The sequence below is a fragment of the Rhipicephalus sanguineus genome, chromosome 3 (assembly GCF_013339695.2).
Source record: "Rhipicephalus sanguineus isolate Rsan-2018 chromosome 3, BIME_Rsan_1.4, whole genome shotgun sequence".
Classification (NCBI taxonomy): Eukaryota; Metazoa; Arthropoda; class Arachnida; order Ixodida; family Ixodidae; genus Rhipicephalus; species Rhipicephalus sanguineus.
Genome location: NC_051178.1, coordinates 85,389,479 through 85,407,889, shown reverse-complemented (window position 1 = coordinate 85,407,889; position 18,411 = coordinate 85,389,479). Strand labels below are relative to the sequence as shown.

The 18,411-nt window shown below is 46.7% G+C and overlaps 1 protein-coding gene across 1 annotated transcript in view; it reads left to right on the top strand.

The window, feature by feature from the left end:
• Nucleotides 1-2,322: 2,322 nt before the first annotated feature.
• Nucleotides 2,323-18,411, top strand: part of LOC125757840 (phospholipid-transporting ATPase ABCA3-like) — a 31,395-nt gene continuing 15,306 nt past the window's right edge. Inside the window, exons 1-5 of the mRNA XM_049414044.1 lie at nucleotides 2,323-2,506; nucleotides 4,073-4,198; nucleotides 6,379-6,651; nucleotides 9,170-9,303; nucleotides 15,333-15,478. Of these exons, the coding sequence (XP_049270001.1) occupies nucleotides 2,323-2,506; nucleotides 4,073-4,198; nucleotides 6,379-6,651; nucleotides 9,170-9,303; nucleotides 15,333-15,478 (863 nt within the window). The remainder of the gene's footprint in view (nucleotides 2,507-4,072; nucleotides 4,199-6,378; nucleotides 6,652-9,169; nucleotides 9,304-15,332; nucleotides 15,479-18,411) is intronic.

The window sequence follows — 18,411 nt, the reverse complement described above, 5'->3', positions numbered from 1 at the left end:
ACCGAGATATATATTTTACTTATCTATTTTATTTATTTATGTACAGTGTAGTAGGTCTAAGACTCCAAGAATACGCTATCCAGCGAGTTGGGTCGTCGCCCTTTAAGGCTGGAGGACGCGGCAGCGTTAAGTTCAGTCAATATTCGTGATATTTCTGGAGAAGGAAAAAGATACTACATCTTCTGAGGAGCTATTCTCGATGCGGTCATCCAAAGGAGATGTCCACAGTCCATTTCGGCAGAGCGCTTTCAGTGATTCGAAAAGCGGTGAGCCGTGATGTCACCTCGCTCTTGACCACCCGTGTGGTGGTGCGATCACCCCCCTGTAAAGGCGACTGCCGTAACTTGGGCGCGGCCGCTGTGTTTGCAATGCACGTGCTTGGCGCGTAAACAGAGACGATCGGCCAAGGTCAGGGATGCGCTGGCTGTAACTCGAATTCACCGGCGGTGGCGGCGGCAGCGCCGCCGCGGAGAATTTAGGCCGGCGCATAGAAACGGCAGTGAGTATCTTTAGGGGTGTGACGGCGGGCGCGGATGCACGTCTGTCACTGTGGGTCCGGGGGGACGGTACCGCGGCTTACTTCCCTCGGGCCATTGTGGTGAGTCGTCCATCGGCGGCGCCGCCTTCGTGGTGTATTGTATTGTATGTCTTATGTTGTCTTAAGTTATGCTGTATTGTATGTCTTATGTTGTCTTGAGTGTGTGTTATGTTTTCCCAGTATTCATTGTCAGCGTATAAGTTTTAGCGTGTTACTTGTTACTAATTCGGCCGGCGAGCTCGCCGTATGTAAAGAAGTGTTTCATAAACGTCCACGTTTGTTGCACGACCGCGTGAACTGTCTCCGTGTGTTCCGAGAGCGGCCGCGTTATCGCTCAGACCCCGCATCCGTCAGCACATTCCTAGCGTAGGAAGAGAGTGGACGAAATGCACATAAACAGGAACTTTTCAAGTCTGAATTTGCATATGAATGTGTCCCAGATGTTTGAGAACGATGCAGGGAATGCGTACTGACCATACAGCTGCGCTAGATGAGCGTCCGCATTAAACCTTATTCGATGGTCAACACGATCAAAAGACATGTGCACCGAAAATCGGATCTCTGAGGGCTGCGTTCGTTGCATTGAAGCGCATTCCGTCCGTATCATTTGTGTCGAGAGTGTTTGAAGACTTTGTGATGTCATGATGGCGCTGCAAAACAAGAACCGAAAACATGGGGCGCGCTTCTCGCCGAGCTCCCGCTATTCAGCGGCCGCTGAAATGGACAGTTTATTACATGGACACACCGAGAAGAGCTCCTCCGGCGAAGTGCTGTATTTTATTTTCAGATTCCCCATTCGCATTAAAACAAAAGGCTAACGGCGGCGCGCCGCAATTATTGCGCGGCGGCGGCGGCGGCGGCGGCGGCGGCGGCGGTGCGGCGTGGCGGCGCACACCTCTAGCTCGGGAGAGGAGGCTAGTCAGGCAAAAGTGAAAAGTCTAGGGACTTTAACTAAGGCGAAAGCCTTAGATATGCCTCATCAAATTCGAAAAGTGATCGTCGGTGTCGACGGCATGAACAGGAGTGATACAAAGAGGCATTATGCGATGGCGGCACCATATGAAGTCATCACGGCCTGACAGGTCGCCAAAGTTAGTGACGTCATATTGAAGTTTCGTTACGTGACTATAACATCATCTCATGACATCGTCGCTTGGTCAAAGGTGGGCCGATCACGGAGACTCTGCCAAACCACCTGAGATGCCGAAAGCGTGCAATTCCCCCGATCCGGAGACAGTGCAAAACCACGTTGGGCGCGGAAAGCTTTGAGGCGGGATCAGTACAGTGGACTGAGAACAAAAAGAAAATGACTTTTGCCTTCGAGTTGTCTTAGGCAAATAGATGAGGGAGAGTGTGACTTTTTCGTTTTGCTGGGTATTTTCATCAATTAATCCTTCATAGTTGATGTCCTCACTACTGCAAAACGCAAGCCTGGTTTTGCACGATTGTATTAATCAGGACGACTTATTACGGTATTCAATTGCTGAAAAGCATCGATAAGAGACGCTTCCGACTTTGAATCCCGACATACATTTCGAAACATTGTGCTGGTGTCCTCCGTGACGTACTCCTACAGTACGGCCGCGAGACCTTTAGAATAACAAAACCTGGCATACATAAAGCATCCTGCTAAATTTCATGTAATTTGTCGGCGCATTCAGAGCACCGTGGGACCTCTCCTGGACTTTTCGAAGGCGGCGAAACGTGACGCCCTCTCCGTGGTTCTGCCAATGTTCGTGCGAGCCGTGTTCATACCCCTGGGAACTGCTCTCTGCATCGCCCCAATGGCGCTGCAGCCGAGCTCCGAACGTGTTGGTGGCGTACTGACTTTCCAGCTCATGGCCGGCGTCTCGCCCTTACTGTTCTGGGCAGCGAACTTGGCGTTCGACCTCTGCGTATACGCTCTCGCATGGAGCCTCGTGGGGGCAATGCTGAACGTCCAGTACGACCTGTCTGCAGAGATAAACGGTAACGTCGAGCTCCGATTCCGAATGTATATAACTAGCACGAAGAGGCTTGCGGACTAATAGCATGGTCGGAAACATACTATATACCTGGATATGCTTCATTTGTACAGGAGAAAGTTAGCGTTCAAGCTCATTAGCTAAACACGAAAGAAGATTTAGCAAAACAGCGGCAGCTGGTTTCCTTATCGTAGAACTGTTACAGTTTGATCGTGCCCGAAACACTGCAGGAGCTCTAAACAACGAAACAAGAAAAACACCTCGCGGGCGCCGTGTTGTGCACTGTTGTGCTCTTATCTGTAGTCGCACGTATGCGGGCCTTAGCAGCCCCATTATCGTGTGCATCAAGTTCCCATGATCCAACGAAGTCTTTTTAACAAATTCACAAAACGAATTACCATAACCGCCGTGCTCTTTGCGCACAAATGTATTCGCGCCTTTACAACCTGCCTATTTGAATCGGTTTTTCATCAAGTGGGGGTAGCCGTAAAACGTTGGGGCAAAAACCCTCAAAAACTTATCACCCTGCTTTTTAAGGAAACAGCTCGCACGCTGTAAATGGTCGTAAGAACATGCGCCTGCCAATGGCGATATCGCACATAATACCGAATGCGGCTGATCCATCGTAAATAGCACTCACCGAACTAATGCTTTCCTGAAAGAAGGCCTATAGATTTCTATGCATTGTCCAGAGCCCGACCGGCTGCATTGCAGGGGCGTAACCAAAAAATTTTATCGGGCGGGGGGGGGGGGGGGGACTTTATTGATCTGAATTGGGGACCGGGTAGGCGGATGCTGCGGTCAAGTGTCATTTTGTGCTTTGTATGCCATGGCAAAAAAAAAATAAATAAAATTGCCGGGGAGGGGGGCTGGGCACGGGCCCGGTGTGCCACACCCTTGCTACGCCGCTGCTGCACTGTAATAAGTGTGCTCAGGTGTAACGAACTAATTTATCAGGAGCAAGATGGCGAGTTGGGATAGTTGGCTCATGTTCATCTTACAAAAATTAGGTTGAAGTGCACCGAAACACGTGGACAGTAGTAGAAGTAGACAGGACAGCGCTCGCATTCACAACTCATTCTTTATAGGTAAGAAAAAGGCATATAAAGCAGACACATGATTCCTCGCACATGCGTAACAGAGCAGGGCGTAACAAAAAACAATCGCGTCGGGATTACCACTAAAATTTTCTGCGTTGCATGTCATCTATTACACATCACATGCACTACGTGTCTAGATACGCGTACACCATATCGTACAGCACAATCGTGTCTTGACTAACGCAGTCATGTCCCATTTCCCAGATGTGGTACGATTCCACTATCTTGCGAGTCAGTTCCGCGGTGTACGCTTTTTATCAATTATTTATCAGTTCTGCACTGTATTCTTTCACCGCAATAAATTTTGCATAATCTTGGGACAAAGAGGCCTTGTTGCGTATATGAATGTACTTTAGTTTAAAGAGAAAGAGCTAGTATACATCTCTTCGCGTATATAGCGTCGTTTCTTAGGCACGTTTCACTGCACCCAATTGTTTTGTGAACCATATATTGTACTCAAAACATTGCAGCAGGCGCACTTTCCGTTGTCCTGGCCTTCTCGGTGGTCGGAATCAGCACCGCGTACTTGGTGGCTTCGTTTGCCAACAGCCCCACGACAGCTTTCACGGTGACAGCGCTCTTCTTCTTTTTTGGAGGTAAACGTGTCTTCGCGCATTGCGCAATTAATTATTGCTGCGCTACCTGAACAGTATCACTATTCGAGCTGTAAAACTCTTTTACTAAAGACGCTTGATTGAAGCTTTCTGATAATGAGGTCTAACGGCCTCTTTCGAAACACCTTGCTTATCTTTAAGTCTGGGTAAGTACAAACATTATCACACTCGAAGTAGCACAGATCGGAATAAGCGCTAGCACTTCAAATATCGCCATATACTTAGGCTGAAGCTTGAAGGGTAAATCTGTGCGTTAAATATTTTGATCTTAGCTGCATGGGGAACTAACAGGATGTATATTTAGAGTCGTAAGCCAATGTAGCATATGTTCAAGGCTCCTGATGTAGGCTAGTTGGTTCATGGACATTGTGACGGAACAGCGCAAAATAAGGGACCGCGAAGATACAGGACGCAGCGCTTCCTATTAAGTTTTTTTTATTGAAAAAACAGAATTTGTATAGGCAGGCGAAAAACGAAAAATAAAAAAAGGACGCAAGTGTTATCAACTATCAATATAGAGAAAGATTAACAGTTTACATGATGCAGTGAAAAACCGTTTTCATTAAATTGCAGTCAAGAGCGAGAAAACAGCAAAGCGAGACCAAGACTCGGTGGTCGGTACTATACAAATCGAAGCAGCAAAAAGCGGACACTCAAAAACAAAGAAAAAGCAACAACCATAATTTAAGAGAAACGGTTTGTAAGAAGGTGACAACAAGGCTATAAAATGTCATAGTTTTTTTAGTTCTTTAGCGTCGTCACCTCCTTACAAACCTTTATTGTTAGGCTATGGTTGTTGCTTTTTCTTCGTTTTATGAGTGCCCGGTTTTTGCTCTTTCAATTAGTTTCGTACCGACCGCCAAGTCATGATCATTCTTTGCCGTTCTTTTGCTCCTGACTGCTTGACTGCCATTTTATGAAATCTGCCTTTCACTACATCTTGTAAACTGTTAACCTTTACAGGTATTGATAATTATGCCAGCCGGCCGGGTAGAGTCACCTGATAGCGTTTGCGTTCCTTATTTTTTCATTTTTGTCTTGTTCGCCTGCCTATATATGATCTGCATTTTCATTAAATAGCACAGTTCATAGCGCTGTGGCCTGTGTTTTTACTGTCCCTTTTTTCGCGTGGCTCTGCCACAATATAGGATATGTTGATAATGTTTTAAACAGGTTACCAGTTGCAGATGGGCGAAGAAAATTTTCATTGTGATGTTCAAACATGTATGAATCACTGCTGTGTATAGCTCTTTACTCTTTTAGTTGAACACACTTTGAACGCAGTAGCGTTCAAGAGTTCGTTATGCAGAAATTCCGGTGTCGGTGTCGGCGTCGTTGGTTGTGAGCGAAAAATCAGCATTTTCCGTCGCCGAAAAATCAAGAAAGATGTAAATAAAATAAATAATAAAAATCTTTGGTTCGAGTAAGAATCAAACCCAGGCCTTCTGCTTGGCGAGCAGGTGCTCTACCACAGAGCCACGCCATTTCTTGAAACTAATTCGGATAAACACACTCTATGAATGTGATGTAGTGGGAGCAGTCTCTTTAACGCATAAATACTGCGTGGTAGCAGCGTAGAATCGTGCCGGGCCTCAAAACATGTGAATTGCGCAACGAGGGGGCGTTTTAAAGGCGCACCCATTACAAAGCTCTCGCAAATACTTAATCACCATCATCTGCAAAAGCATCAACAACGTGAGCAGCTGCCTAGGTTCACTTGTAGCCTTACGGACGCGTAGTGGGTCCTTCGCTGGTTCACAAAAGGACGAATTTTAGAGTAGTAGGCACTTCGCAACTGTACTTCCAGCACGTATTCTAAGGGACTTTGAAACGGCCAATGTTACGCGCAAAGACATTCAATTCCTAGCGGCACAGTTGAGGCGTGTACTGATAAGTGAAGCCAAGCTAGCAACTGAGCAGGCCATGCGCAGGGCGCCCCATTACGCTATCGCGTTTTACTCTTGAAGGTGAAGCTCAAGCGTCCTAGAAGTTTTATCTATTGATTGCAACGGCGAATATAAAACGTAAACTGTGCCAGTATGCGACGTAGCTACATTCTATTAGAAAGCTGTAACCAAACGTCGTGGGAAATAATTGTGAAAACATAACGTAAATCCAAAGATCTATGTTTTATGGTGATTCTACGATCACTGGTGCCGCAGGCGCGGCACCCATATTCGTGTACCTCGTCGTGACAGCGGTGGACATGTCCAGGGGCATTGAGGCTCCACGCTGGGTGCCACTGTCGCTGTGTCCGCTTCCGGCATTCGCCTTTCCATGGGCGCTGCTCAAGTTGATGCAGCTGAACGCCGAGAACGCGCAGTGCGAGCGCTACGCGCGAACTAAGCACGCAGGACTCTACCAGCTCGACGTCTTCTGCCTTGCGCTCACCTCGAGCAACCGCTTTCCGGGGGCTATGCACTTTTGCTGCGAACGTGAGCGATCAAAGTTTTCTCGTAGAGATAACTCGTGAAAACGGCCGTGTGTTTCGTAACTATGTTATTAATAACATGGCAGAATTGCTCCCGGTCAAGAGATGCTCATTCAAATCAAAGTTCCCATATGAATACCATTTACATTTTGGTCTCAACACGTTAGCCGTGATGTTCAGTAGATGAAAGCCAGCGAATCACGCTGCAATGTAGAGCTCGTGCGCACATTTTGCGGGGAAAGATGCCGCATATTACATTCCATACTTTGAGTGGTTGATGTTACGAATATTCGTGTAAGAGAAGTTTTGAAAAAAAAATTAACGCAGACCCTGGGCACGATGGAAATCGATGTAATGCGAAGTAGTCAGCGAGGAGCTGCATACACGTCACTGTTAAACTCCGAAAGGAATCGACAGATTGATGTCGTGGCATATAGTATGCTATAGCATGTGTGTCATGCATGCATGAATGCACATTATGGTATAAAGCAAGCAAATGAAACGTACATTCTTGTATAAAGCTGTAATGACCTGCCAGTGATGTTTGTCAAACTTATTGCATGCCCATTTCGGTTTATATCAAGTTATTGAAACGGCCAAGAGAGCACTAAAACCGTGTGACGCAAATCTTGACGTACATGACATGCGTGACATGAGTTTCATGTTATGACTTGCCATTTATGTTGGTGATAGACTTATTCCATGACATACCGATTTTGGTGCATATCGAATAAATTAAACTGCCTCGAGATCACGAAGACTGTGTCATGGAAATCATGAAGTATGTGATATGAATGGAAATCTGAAATCGTGGATTATTCGCCGCGGCGCATCGGCTTGCAACAACAACGGCGGTCTCATACCGGACGTTTACAAAGACATGCGTGACTAGTGTACTGGTCGACCTCCGCTCATGTCCTTTTTCTTTTTTGTTGCCAGTGTATTCTGAGGATGCCACCTGCATAGGTCATTTTGTTAATAATTGTTGTGTTAAGTCGGAGTAAACATTTACAATCGGTTCCGAAGAGGTTTTAAAAAAGTGTATCGCTAGTTCACGGTATTTCTGGCTCTCAACCATTTTGCGCTTCGCTGCTTTGTAGCAGCCTGTCAACACGATTAGCTCGGAGCAACGGACGAAAGAGACTTTAAACATTGCGTCCGAATGATCCACCGGTACACCGAGAGCAGAGCTAGCAGCTGAAGTGAAAAAAAAAGATATACATATCGAAAAAAAAAAATAAACTGACGTGAACTTAATAAGCTGTTTAGTTGAAACATGGTTGATTTGCGACATGTAGTTTGGAAGTAAGCTTCAAGTTGCCTTTCACCTTTCCACAACACCGCTCCCCTCGCACTTTAGGAAACGATGTCGTTAAGAGGATTATCTTCCACGCAGAAGACCGACCGCCCACCTTCCTCTGCAGGGAAGATAATCCTCTTAGCGACCTCCCTTCCTAAATTGCGAGGGGAGCGGTGTTGTGGAAATGTGAAAGGTGGAGAGGATATAGGAAAGTAACTGTAACGGGAAATACCGTTACACTTACTGTGTAAAAAAAGTAACAGTGTTACAAGTTCCTCTAACTTAAAAGTAACCGGTTACAGCTTAGTATTTACTGAAAAAAGTAACTGGTTACCGGTAGCCCGTTACTTCTAACTAGTTACTGCCCAGCATTTGACGAAGTCACGACCTCTTCATATGACGTCAAGTCGACATCACAAATTTTGGCGACCTGTGACACCACGATGACGTCATCACGTGACGATAATTTTTTGCATCAGTCGTGTCGACGCCGCCGTCGGTTCCTTTTCGCGTTTCATGAGACGCCTAAGGCTTTCTGGCCTTAATAAAATTAGCTGCGGCAGGCATGCTCATAAACACTCTCATGTATGAGCACTGCGTTGCATGGCAAGCAAGTGCGATCCTTTCTTCTGTCCATCCCTGAGTTCTTAAATGCCTGCGCTTTCCTCGTTTTGGCTAATGATACCGAGGACGGGTTAGAGAGTAAAGAATAGATGAATGTTCGAAGAGGAAAATTTTCTAGCCGAATTAAATATGAATGAATATGAACGTAAGCCACTTCTTATGAGGGAAGCAGAACATACCACAACGAAGACCGGGCACATCGCTTGTGTTGCTCTCAAGAAACAAGTAAAACGCATCACAGCAAATGAAAATATGTTACGACAAACATAAACAGGAAACCCTAAATCTAAATTTCAGTTCCAAATAGCGGAAACAATGCTCGCCATCGTATTTCAGTAGTGAAAATCTGTGGTGCTGTGAACGCGATCAGGAGTTCGAATAGCATTTTTACGAGCCGTATCCGGACGGAGGCGAAATACAAGAACGCTTTTGTGCCGAACAACGTGTGCGAAGGGAAAAATACCAAGGCCGTGTAAATGAACAACCAGCCCCAGTGCACCAAATTTATTTTGATCCATGTGTATATTAAATCACTATACCATACATATGTCAAACAACCAGTCAAACATCCTGGTACTGGATTACTTATTTCACGCAGAATACACCAACAATGCCACGGTGGGCATAAAGACGCTGAACCCGTTCAGCTTTCACTCAGCTGGCGTCGCCCTGGAGATCCTCGTGATGGCCACAGAAGGAGTGCTGCTCTTTGCCCTCGTTGTGTGGAGAGATGTAAGACCGGCTGCGAGCGGACGCCTACAACCACCGATTTTCCGGCGATCATTCTTTTCGCTTGTACGTCGCAAAACTACTTAAACAATGTTATGTCTACAGCCTCATGATACAGTAAAGCGTGAGCACACGCTTCGGCTGAGTTTCTTTCTTTTTTCGTTGCGATCAGACGAAGGACTTCTGCTATTGTGTACAATTTAAGTGCGCAACGACCGCCGTACGCTACGTAGGGATGCACCGTTTTAAGTTGCGGCACTCGGCAAGCGCCCATACACAACCCAGCTGCTCCGGCAAAAAACGCGCAAGCAAAACAACCAAAGCTGCTTTTACTTTATCGATTACCCAAAATGACTCCTGAAATATTTATTCTGAATTCAGCAATCCGTAAGAATGCCCAGGCCAACTTGCCGTATTTCCTACTATTGCGTTGCCGAGGCCGATGAAAACTACACGGATACAGTCTTCTGCACGACATAAATGCTGAGCCTGGACTGCACTGCTGTGCATCTACGCAGCTCATGCTACGACTTGTGGTGCATAACACTATCTGAAAATTGACGAAATGCTACCTTAACAATCATGTTTAGCGCCTACAATGGACACGGGAGAGGTGTCTCAGTTTATCTGCTCTGGTATACACTACGCTAAAAAGTTTACGCAGGACCAAATGAGACTGCTGGGTTTTTGCGTGCCAGAGCAATATTTGAGTCTTCTTTTGTTGTTGTTGTCTAAAAGATAGATAACGCACCAACAAAACCGTTGAACTACACTGAAATACTAAAGAACTGCAGGAATATGAGCAAGGGCTCCACCCACCCATCGCGGGAAAAGGATTGAATAACATGACTACACAGAATAGAGGAAGAAAAAAAAATAAGGACGATGTGCTACCAGCAACGAACATAATTTCTTCAGGAAGACACTTATTCGTAAAGCGGTTAATTCCAAAAGCGGAAATGTGTCCAAAAAGTTGATAAAGCCGCACTACAGCTTGTGTAATCGCTTCAATAATGTAATTACGTCCGAGAAGAGCAACCTCAGCTTCCTCTGCTTTTGAAACTAAACGCCTCCTGGTCAATATAGAAGGCTTCGACTATCTCCCTCCGTGTAGTGCCTTTGTGCCGGTGCATCAGCGTTGCTTTCTGAAAAAGAGGTTTACATGTAAGCCTGCAAATAATGCAAGGAGGGTAGTTGCAACAACTCTGCTTATACTCTTTCCAGAGCAGGATCAGACGCGTGAACGCCCTGCCCGCCAAAACATTACACCATCTCCCGGGAAAGGGGACCATGAGGCGATGCGAAGCAGCGTTTCGGCATGTAGAGCGTGCGTTTCATCCGTAGCAGTTTCCCGCCGACCTTGCCGTTTGCGCTGGGCTTCCCTAGCCCGGAGCTCGAGGGTCCGCTTGCCGACATTCACGTTGCGCTTCGGCGCGTCGAGCCTTCCGCTGCTCCACCCGCTGCTCCGCGATCTCGGCAGGCGTTAAGGTATTACTGCAACTGGCGCCGACGTTGCCATTGGAACTCATGACACCGGCGCAGTGACTGTGCGTGTGTACGACCTAACGCGAGCCTTTTATCTAAACGAGGAGGGGGAGTGGAGAGGAGGTGTGTGGAGAGGGTTCGCGCATGCGCAATACGGGAGGTCACGCCGCACACCGGATTGAACTAGGCCATAAGCTGCTTCGCATCTAAAAAAAAAAAAACTCTGCCCTCTCCTAAACGTATGTTCAGGCATCTCCCGGTTTGCCCTGAGTAAACTCCCGTTAATCCCTTAGTAAACCTTTCCGTATCGCAATGGTAGTCGATAAACAAAGCATATGCACAAGCAGCAAGCTGCTTCATGTGCTTTATCCGGAAGCCTGTGTCATCGTACCGCTCCGGCTTATCTATTCTGTTGCTAACCGCAGAGCAATGGTGGCCCACCTCGTTTTTCCGCGGTGAACACGGCGTTAACGTCGTGTGTCGAAGCCACTTTCTTGATGCCATACGTTTGATGAATAAGTGTTTTCATGTATAAAACACGACAGTTGCCAGCAGCCCATCGTCCTGTCTGTTCCTATTTTGTGAAGCTGCATTATTCGCGCCTTTTAACATCATGGGTCAAAACCAGCTCGCCAAACTTTCTACTGTGCTTGCCCCACCCCACCACTACTCTAAGCATAAAGAAGCTATCAGGTGTCGGCACAAGTGTGGTGGTACGTGTTTATTGCCTTGTTTTTTCACGCCACAGATTTCTCATACGGCCCCTTCGGTATAGCCTGCAGTATATTGGTGCGCTTGAGGATGTCCACATCTTTGAAGACATCGCCTATTTCTTCGTCCTTTCATTTTTACGTGCTGCGCTAACAGCTACTCACCGGAGCAGCGGAGCCTGGGGCTACACCCAAAGAGCAAGATACATCTCTTTGCCTCCATCTCTAGAATGCAGATGCTTGCGATGGGTGGATGATTAAGTGTGCAGTGTCTTTTCATTTATGCCGCACTGCGCTTGTTATCCTCGTGAATTCCCGAGGACTGTGTTTGTTCTTTTCTCTTTAGGAGCGAAGCTCCTTAGGCCCGCACTCCTCCGCGTCGTCGAAGTTCCCTTCTCTTTAAGTATCGCTTTAGGTTGCAGTGCCCGGTGATTTAAGAGGTAATGTGGATGCCTTGAGCGGTTTGGTTCTGGCGCACCAGAAATACGAGGTTAAAATAAAAAGCTCTGTGCACAACTGGTTATAATCGCTTCACTTTCACCACCTTTATTGTGGATTGCGAAATGACAACCATCATTCTAGCGCACTACGGCCCTTTGTCGAAGGTAGTAGCAGACTGTCTCCCCACCGGCGCCGGCGCAAAAAGACAATGAAACGCTGCGCGAGCCGAACGCCGCGCGCGGCCTTCCGTTGCCGCCGTCGATAGAGTCACTGGAAAAATTTCAGAGTATCGCATCTGTTTTCCGCGCGCCGCCGCCGACGCGATTGGCTTACTCGCATCACGTGACTTCTCGCCGCCATATCCCTTCCAAGCGCTTTGGGTGCAGACGCGTTTCTAGCGCGTTCAATGCAGAACGTGGGCGGACATTTAGCAGTACCACGGTCCCCAGAAGTACTTCGTCGCTTTTTTAAACGCGTCATGCAGAGAGGGGCGTAAGCAGACATTTTTTTTTGGGGGGGGGGAGGGGGGGCACGGGCCCGTTGTGCCACCCCCTGGCTACGCCACTGCATGCAGATGCCAGAAGAGAGTAGCTCACCATCAATCGAACGTTACTGGTGAGCTACTCTGGGAATCTCGTTTGCCGTGTGGGAAAAATAATGTCAAGGGGCGCCGTTCTTCGTGGCTGCATAGTTGCCCTGAACGAATTCGCCCCCCTCGAATAACACTCCTTCCTGCAGTGAACTACACTAACTTTGCTGGAAAAGATCTTATGCGACAGGATACTTCACCTTTTCGGTTCGCTATGGTCAGTGATATTGAAAACTACATACCTTTCTATTTGCTCCGCTGTTTATATCTCGATCTGTTGAACAGATTACGCATGCTATCCGAGTTATAAGCGTGTCACGCACGAGAGCGAAATGGAAGGTTTATTAAAATAATAACTGTTTACTGGTATACCTTGAAGGCAATTGTGGCATGATCTTTGGCACTGCACAAAACAGAAGCGTGGAACTCTGTTGATAAACTTGGTATAAGGCAATGTTATCAAGCGTATTTTTACATTTGTTGCAAAAAAATGCTGCTAATGCTGCATTGCACCAAGCGTACCCTTAAAATACTGTATAGTTGATGAGAAATGGTCACAACAAAAAAAAAAAGCAAAAAAAAGCAGATCCCACGCATTGAGGGAGTCGATTTTATGCGATCCCTAGATCTATATACATACCGTGTTGCAGTAGCATGCGCTTTAAAAATTCCGGGATGTGCTATTTCTGATCAAAAGAACATAAAGCACCGCGCCGAGGAAGTTTTAATAAGAGTGCGTTATGAAAAAAAAAGTGCAGCAGTGCAGAAACCGAACCCCAGCTGTTTACGCACTGGCAACGCCCAAAAAAGAACTGTTTGTCAGAACACAGCAAAATATTTGCAAATTCATTGCAATGTTGGGAATATTAAGGAGACAAGAAATAGGAAATGAAACAATTAAGTAGTGATGTCAATAATTTTTGATGGCCTATTTTCTGCGTATCGTAAGATGCACCTTACCTACCGCACGCCGATTCGCCCGTGCGTTCGGCTGCTGGCGTTCCAAATCAAGACGTCGCGCACAACTTCCAATTACCGTACACACACAACTTCTATTACACATGTCAACCAGTTGAACAGCAAGCACGGTGCGCATAGCAAGCTATGCGTCAGCAATCAGTCGAAGGACGCAATGCTGAATGTTCTCGATGTTCGATAACGTTCTCGAGTGCAGTGAACCTGAACACCGACTGCAAAGCCAGCGCAAACAGTGAAGTTTCACCAAATGTCCAAGTAAATGGCATCTCGCACGATGTCACCGCGCTAATGCAACTATGTTTACAGATCCGGACCTAGCGAACATGCCCGGGCGTGACCAAGGAGGTTTAAAAAATTTTTTTTAACCTCCTTGGGCGTGACACGAAAAGAGACCGATGAAGCCATGAAGAGAGTTCACGAGCACATGGCAACATTCGCCGTACGTTTTATTAGTTACACCGCTAACCGCGCAGTCGATCCATACCTGTCGATGACTCGAAATCACTTCTAATATCCTCTTGAAGAAACGCACACACATAATGCCGTTCTGCAGAGCGTAACACGGCACTGAGGCTAAAAGATCGGTCACTTCTCAACACACGCTAGCGACGCGCCGGACGGTCTGGAAGGGACATGGCCGCCGCCACCCAATGTTGCCCGCGTGCAGCCTACCTTTGCGGTACTCTGATTTTCCAGTGACTCTAGCCGTCGAAGCTCCCCTCTCCCACCTGTCTCCCTCTCCCTGCGCTGCGCCCGCCGCACACTCACTAGCGGGTGAAGAGAGCAGACGCTCTCTTCACCCGCTCCCCGCCCTACCGCCTCCATGAAAGCCAGTAGCGAGATCAGGCGCATAGTCGTTTGCGCCCCATTTCGAAGGAGCTTCGCTCATCGGTGGTATTCGTACTCAGAGCAACTGCTAGTTTGTTTTTATTGCGATAGCAATTATATGAACAGTCTCGGCGGGTTTCTACCGTTGCCGTCGCTGTCATGTCCCTTCCGTATGAAGTCTAAATTGATAGATCCCCCCTCGCATCCTATGTTCTACCGCGGGTAAAAGCTCGCGGGCGGGGGCGACGAACGGGGCCGAAGCAGAGATCAAACGAGCCGGCCCATTTCCGTCACTCGGAGGGTGCATGCGATACGATCACCACGCTCGGGAGGCCTGTTGTCGAAGCAGACAGGAAAGGCCGCGTCCACCATTAACGGCCATGTAAAAACGCGAGGAGGGGGTGTGTCGCGGGAAAAGCAACTTTGAACTTTGAATCGAAGGGCGCGGTCACGATTGCTGGCGCGCGCTATCTCGACAGCCATCACAGCGGGCAGCTCGTATACCCTTCTACCTGCTGCGCTCTCAACTCGAAGGGACTATGCGGAGAGCATCTCTCCCTGGAGCGGCCGTATTCTCTTACACCAGCGTTATGTAGTTACGCGAGATCGGATACAAAACAGTTTTCTGCCAGCCTCGCTTCGTATAACACTACAATGTGTTGCTATCGCATTCATTGCTTCGCCCTTGCGGTGCAACTGTGACATTTTTTTTACAACCGCGTCAATACCACCTAATGGCAGTTCTTGCATCCTCATTTTTACCTTACGATTGCTTCCATCAGCACGCTGTCGTTGTAACTATGGAAATCACTAGTAGCATAAGACAGAAGAAAATACTTTCGCATCAACAGCTTTTATAATTTTGCACAGCGGTCATGGTGCTTTGAAGTCACACTCAGGGGACTGTACCCCGAATTTTTCGTGCTGAGAAACAAACAAGAAGATAATAAACAAGCAACACGCGTTGACAATTATTAAGTTTGGTACCAATTATTTTACAGAAGCGCTGGCGCAATGACGGCGATTTGGAAGTCCAGGGCGACCTTGATGCTGACGTTATTGCGGAGAGAGAGCTCGTGCAGCGGGAACTGCGAACGGGCCTCAATCCGATACGGAATGCTGTGATCGTGGACAATGTGCAAAAACGGTGCGCGCGTTCATCTTCGCGTAAATACCGCCTCGTTGTGTTTAATCATGAATACAGCAAAACTCGTGTGTGTTTCCTACTCGGATTGGCTTGCTGTGTTGCTTAATACAGTTTAACCGTGTTAGAACAAAAACTCGTATAGCATATTATTGGTTACAGCAAAGTAAATATGAACTTTGGTTGGCCACACTTCATTTCAATTACATTCACTCTTTTTAAACGAAACCGAAAATGACAGCACCTCCAGAATATCGGGTTTAACGAAGAAATATTTGGTATTCGCGAAGCGCAAAACTCGAAAGCTAGCGCAAAATGTAAAACGATTATTGCGAGCCAATTCATTGTCACATAAAAAAAAATGTGGTTGTGAGAGTAAAATATTGGTTAGAAATATGGTCACACTCTTCTTCAGGTAAATGTGGAAGCTGCGTTTTTCAAATCAGCTTTGTTTTCTTGTAACTTCACGTGCTTATGTTTCGGTATGTTTAGTTAGAAACACCACAAGGAGACAGGTAGGCGGTAACTCACGCGCACGCGCACGCACGCACGCACGCACACACACACACACACACACACACACACACACACACACACACACACACACACACACACACACACACACACACACACACACACATATATATATATATATATATATATATATATATATATATACATGTGTGTGTGTGTGTGTGCGCGTGCGTGCGTGCACACGCACGCGCACACCTTTAGATCTTTATATATATATATATATATATATGTATACAACGATAAACTGGTAGGCTTGATGGAGTAAATCCAACCAGTCCATTTTCTGTAATGACCACTTCAGGAAACCTCTTCAGGACAGGTGCGTTTGCAACACAACACCAACACTTCATCTACATTACACCAGAATATTAACAGAAGTAGAGATAGAAAAATTCTAACCTGGAAACACAGCTTGCCCTTATTCAAACAAACATTCCATCATATTCATATATCATCCTCGTAGTCAGCCCATCTCTTTATCCACTGCAAGGTGAAGGCGTGTCCAATTGTTCTTCATTTACAGCGTGTTGTGCGAGTGATTCCATTTTATGTCTGCTAATTTCTAATTTTATTCACCACACTTAACCATATGCAGCTGTCCGCTGCATTTCGCATCAATTAGTATTAATGTCGTTCTGACAACCAATTATCTGCCCTACACATTGCATGACCTGCCTAGTTTTGTTTCTTCTGTTGAGGTCAACTAGAATATCGGCTCTGCCTGTTTACTCCATGATGTAATCCGACGACCTCCTGTCTACTATTGTTACGCCAATTATTTTCCGTTGCACTTGCAGAATTTATGCCTTGGAGAGCGAATGAAATAGTTTATACGGCTGTCTTGCATCTACTGTGTCAATTGGAATCAATTAAGTCTCGGCGCCAGCTCACCTCTGCTACTCAGGTATACGCGCTTTTGATTGGGTGGTCTTGCGTCAGAAAGGCTGCGGTGGTACATATGCTCCCGGAAAACAAACACGCAAAGAACTTATATGTCGTCGGAAGGGATCCAACAGGCGTCATTGCATCGTTCGCGCGAGCGTATGCTGCTAGAGTTTTGGGAGGAGACCGCTTTATTCTAGTATAGCGTCCGCTGTTCTACTGAGCATCCTTCTCTTCATGATCACTGTATTCTTAAAAGAATACGTCGCTGGGCTAGCCGGTTCATGTCACAGAGTGGGCAATAAGAGCTATAATCGCTTAACGCGAACAAATGACTAGGGAAGGGTCGGGGGAGCGCCAACTTTAGAATGTTTACTCAAATTTTGTAACATCCAAATATATACGCAGCCATATCAGAGCAAACTATCAAAGAAGACTGATTTGTCCTCGCAGAAGTAATAATCGTTCGGGTATTACGTCCCCAATAACCACGATTTCATGTGAGAGGCGCCGTAGTTCAGGGTCTTGGAATTTTGACCACCTGTAATACTTTACCATGCACCTAAATCTAAGCACATGGGCCTCTGATATGGCCTCCATAGAAATGCGTCCTCCGCGGCTAGAATTAAATCCCGCGACTTCGTGTCAGCAGCAGGGCACCATACCCACCGTACCACCGCAGCGGTGGGCCTCTCCCCAGAGTAAGACCCATGTATCGCTAATACATGACGAACCTCGTGTTTTATTGTGAAAAGCCTCCAACAATTCAAGAGCGGTAGCATCCGCGCTCCTTCCGCAAATTGTAATCTTACCCAGTCCTTGCTCACACTTACGTGAAGGACACTCAGCCGGCAAATATACATTATCTTTACCTTTTAGAGACAGCTTGTGTTACCGCGCAGGTGCATTAAAGCATCTTCGCGTCGGGCCGACATATGCCTTGCCGCAACATAGTAGAATCTCATATACGACTCCTGCAGCAAATTTTATGTGCGGCTTGGCCTGCTTCTTTCGTGATCCACATTTGATGTTCCCTTCAGAGAGTATGCGTGGGCACAAGTGGGGCAGCTTTCGTGGCACGAAGGAAACAGATGGCACCCCATGTGTGTTTGCAACCTTCTTCAAGTTGTGGGTAATCCGGTGCACATATGATGTGACATCTAGCCTCACCATTCTCCACATAAACAAAGCCTTATGCCACTGCTTTTATAATCAGCGCTAAGTTCTTTCAGTCTTTCTCGTCCACTTTATCCGCGCTCTTTCGTGATATGAAGGCTTACCATCAAGCTCAAGTTCAAAACCCCTTCAAAATACCTTCTCGCCTACGCACTTAATAAAGATAGCCGCAACAAGAAGAAAGATGTTTGAAGCGAGAGGCATCATTGTTACTTGAGAGACGCGGCGCAAGGTTACAAACAAGAATAAAAATATTAGGGAACGAAGGCACGCAAAGATAGTGGAATTTCGGCCTTCCATCTGGCTCTTCTTTATTCTTCTTGTTTCTAACCTTTCAGCGCGTG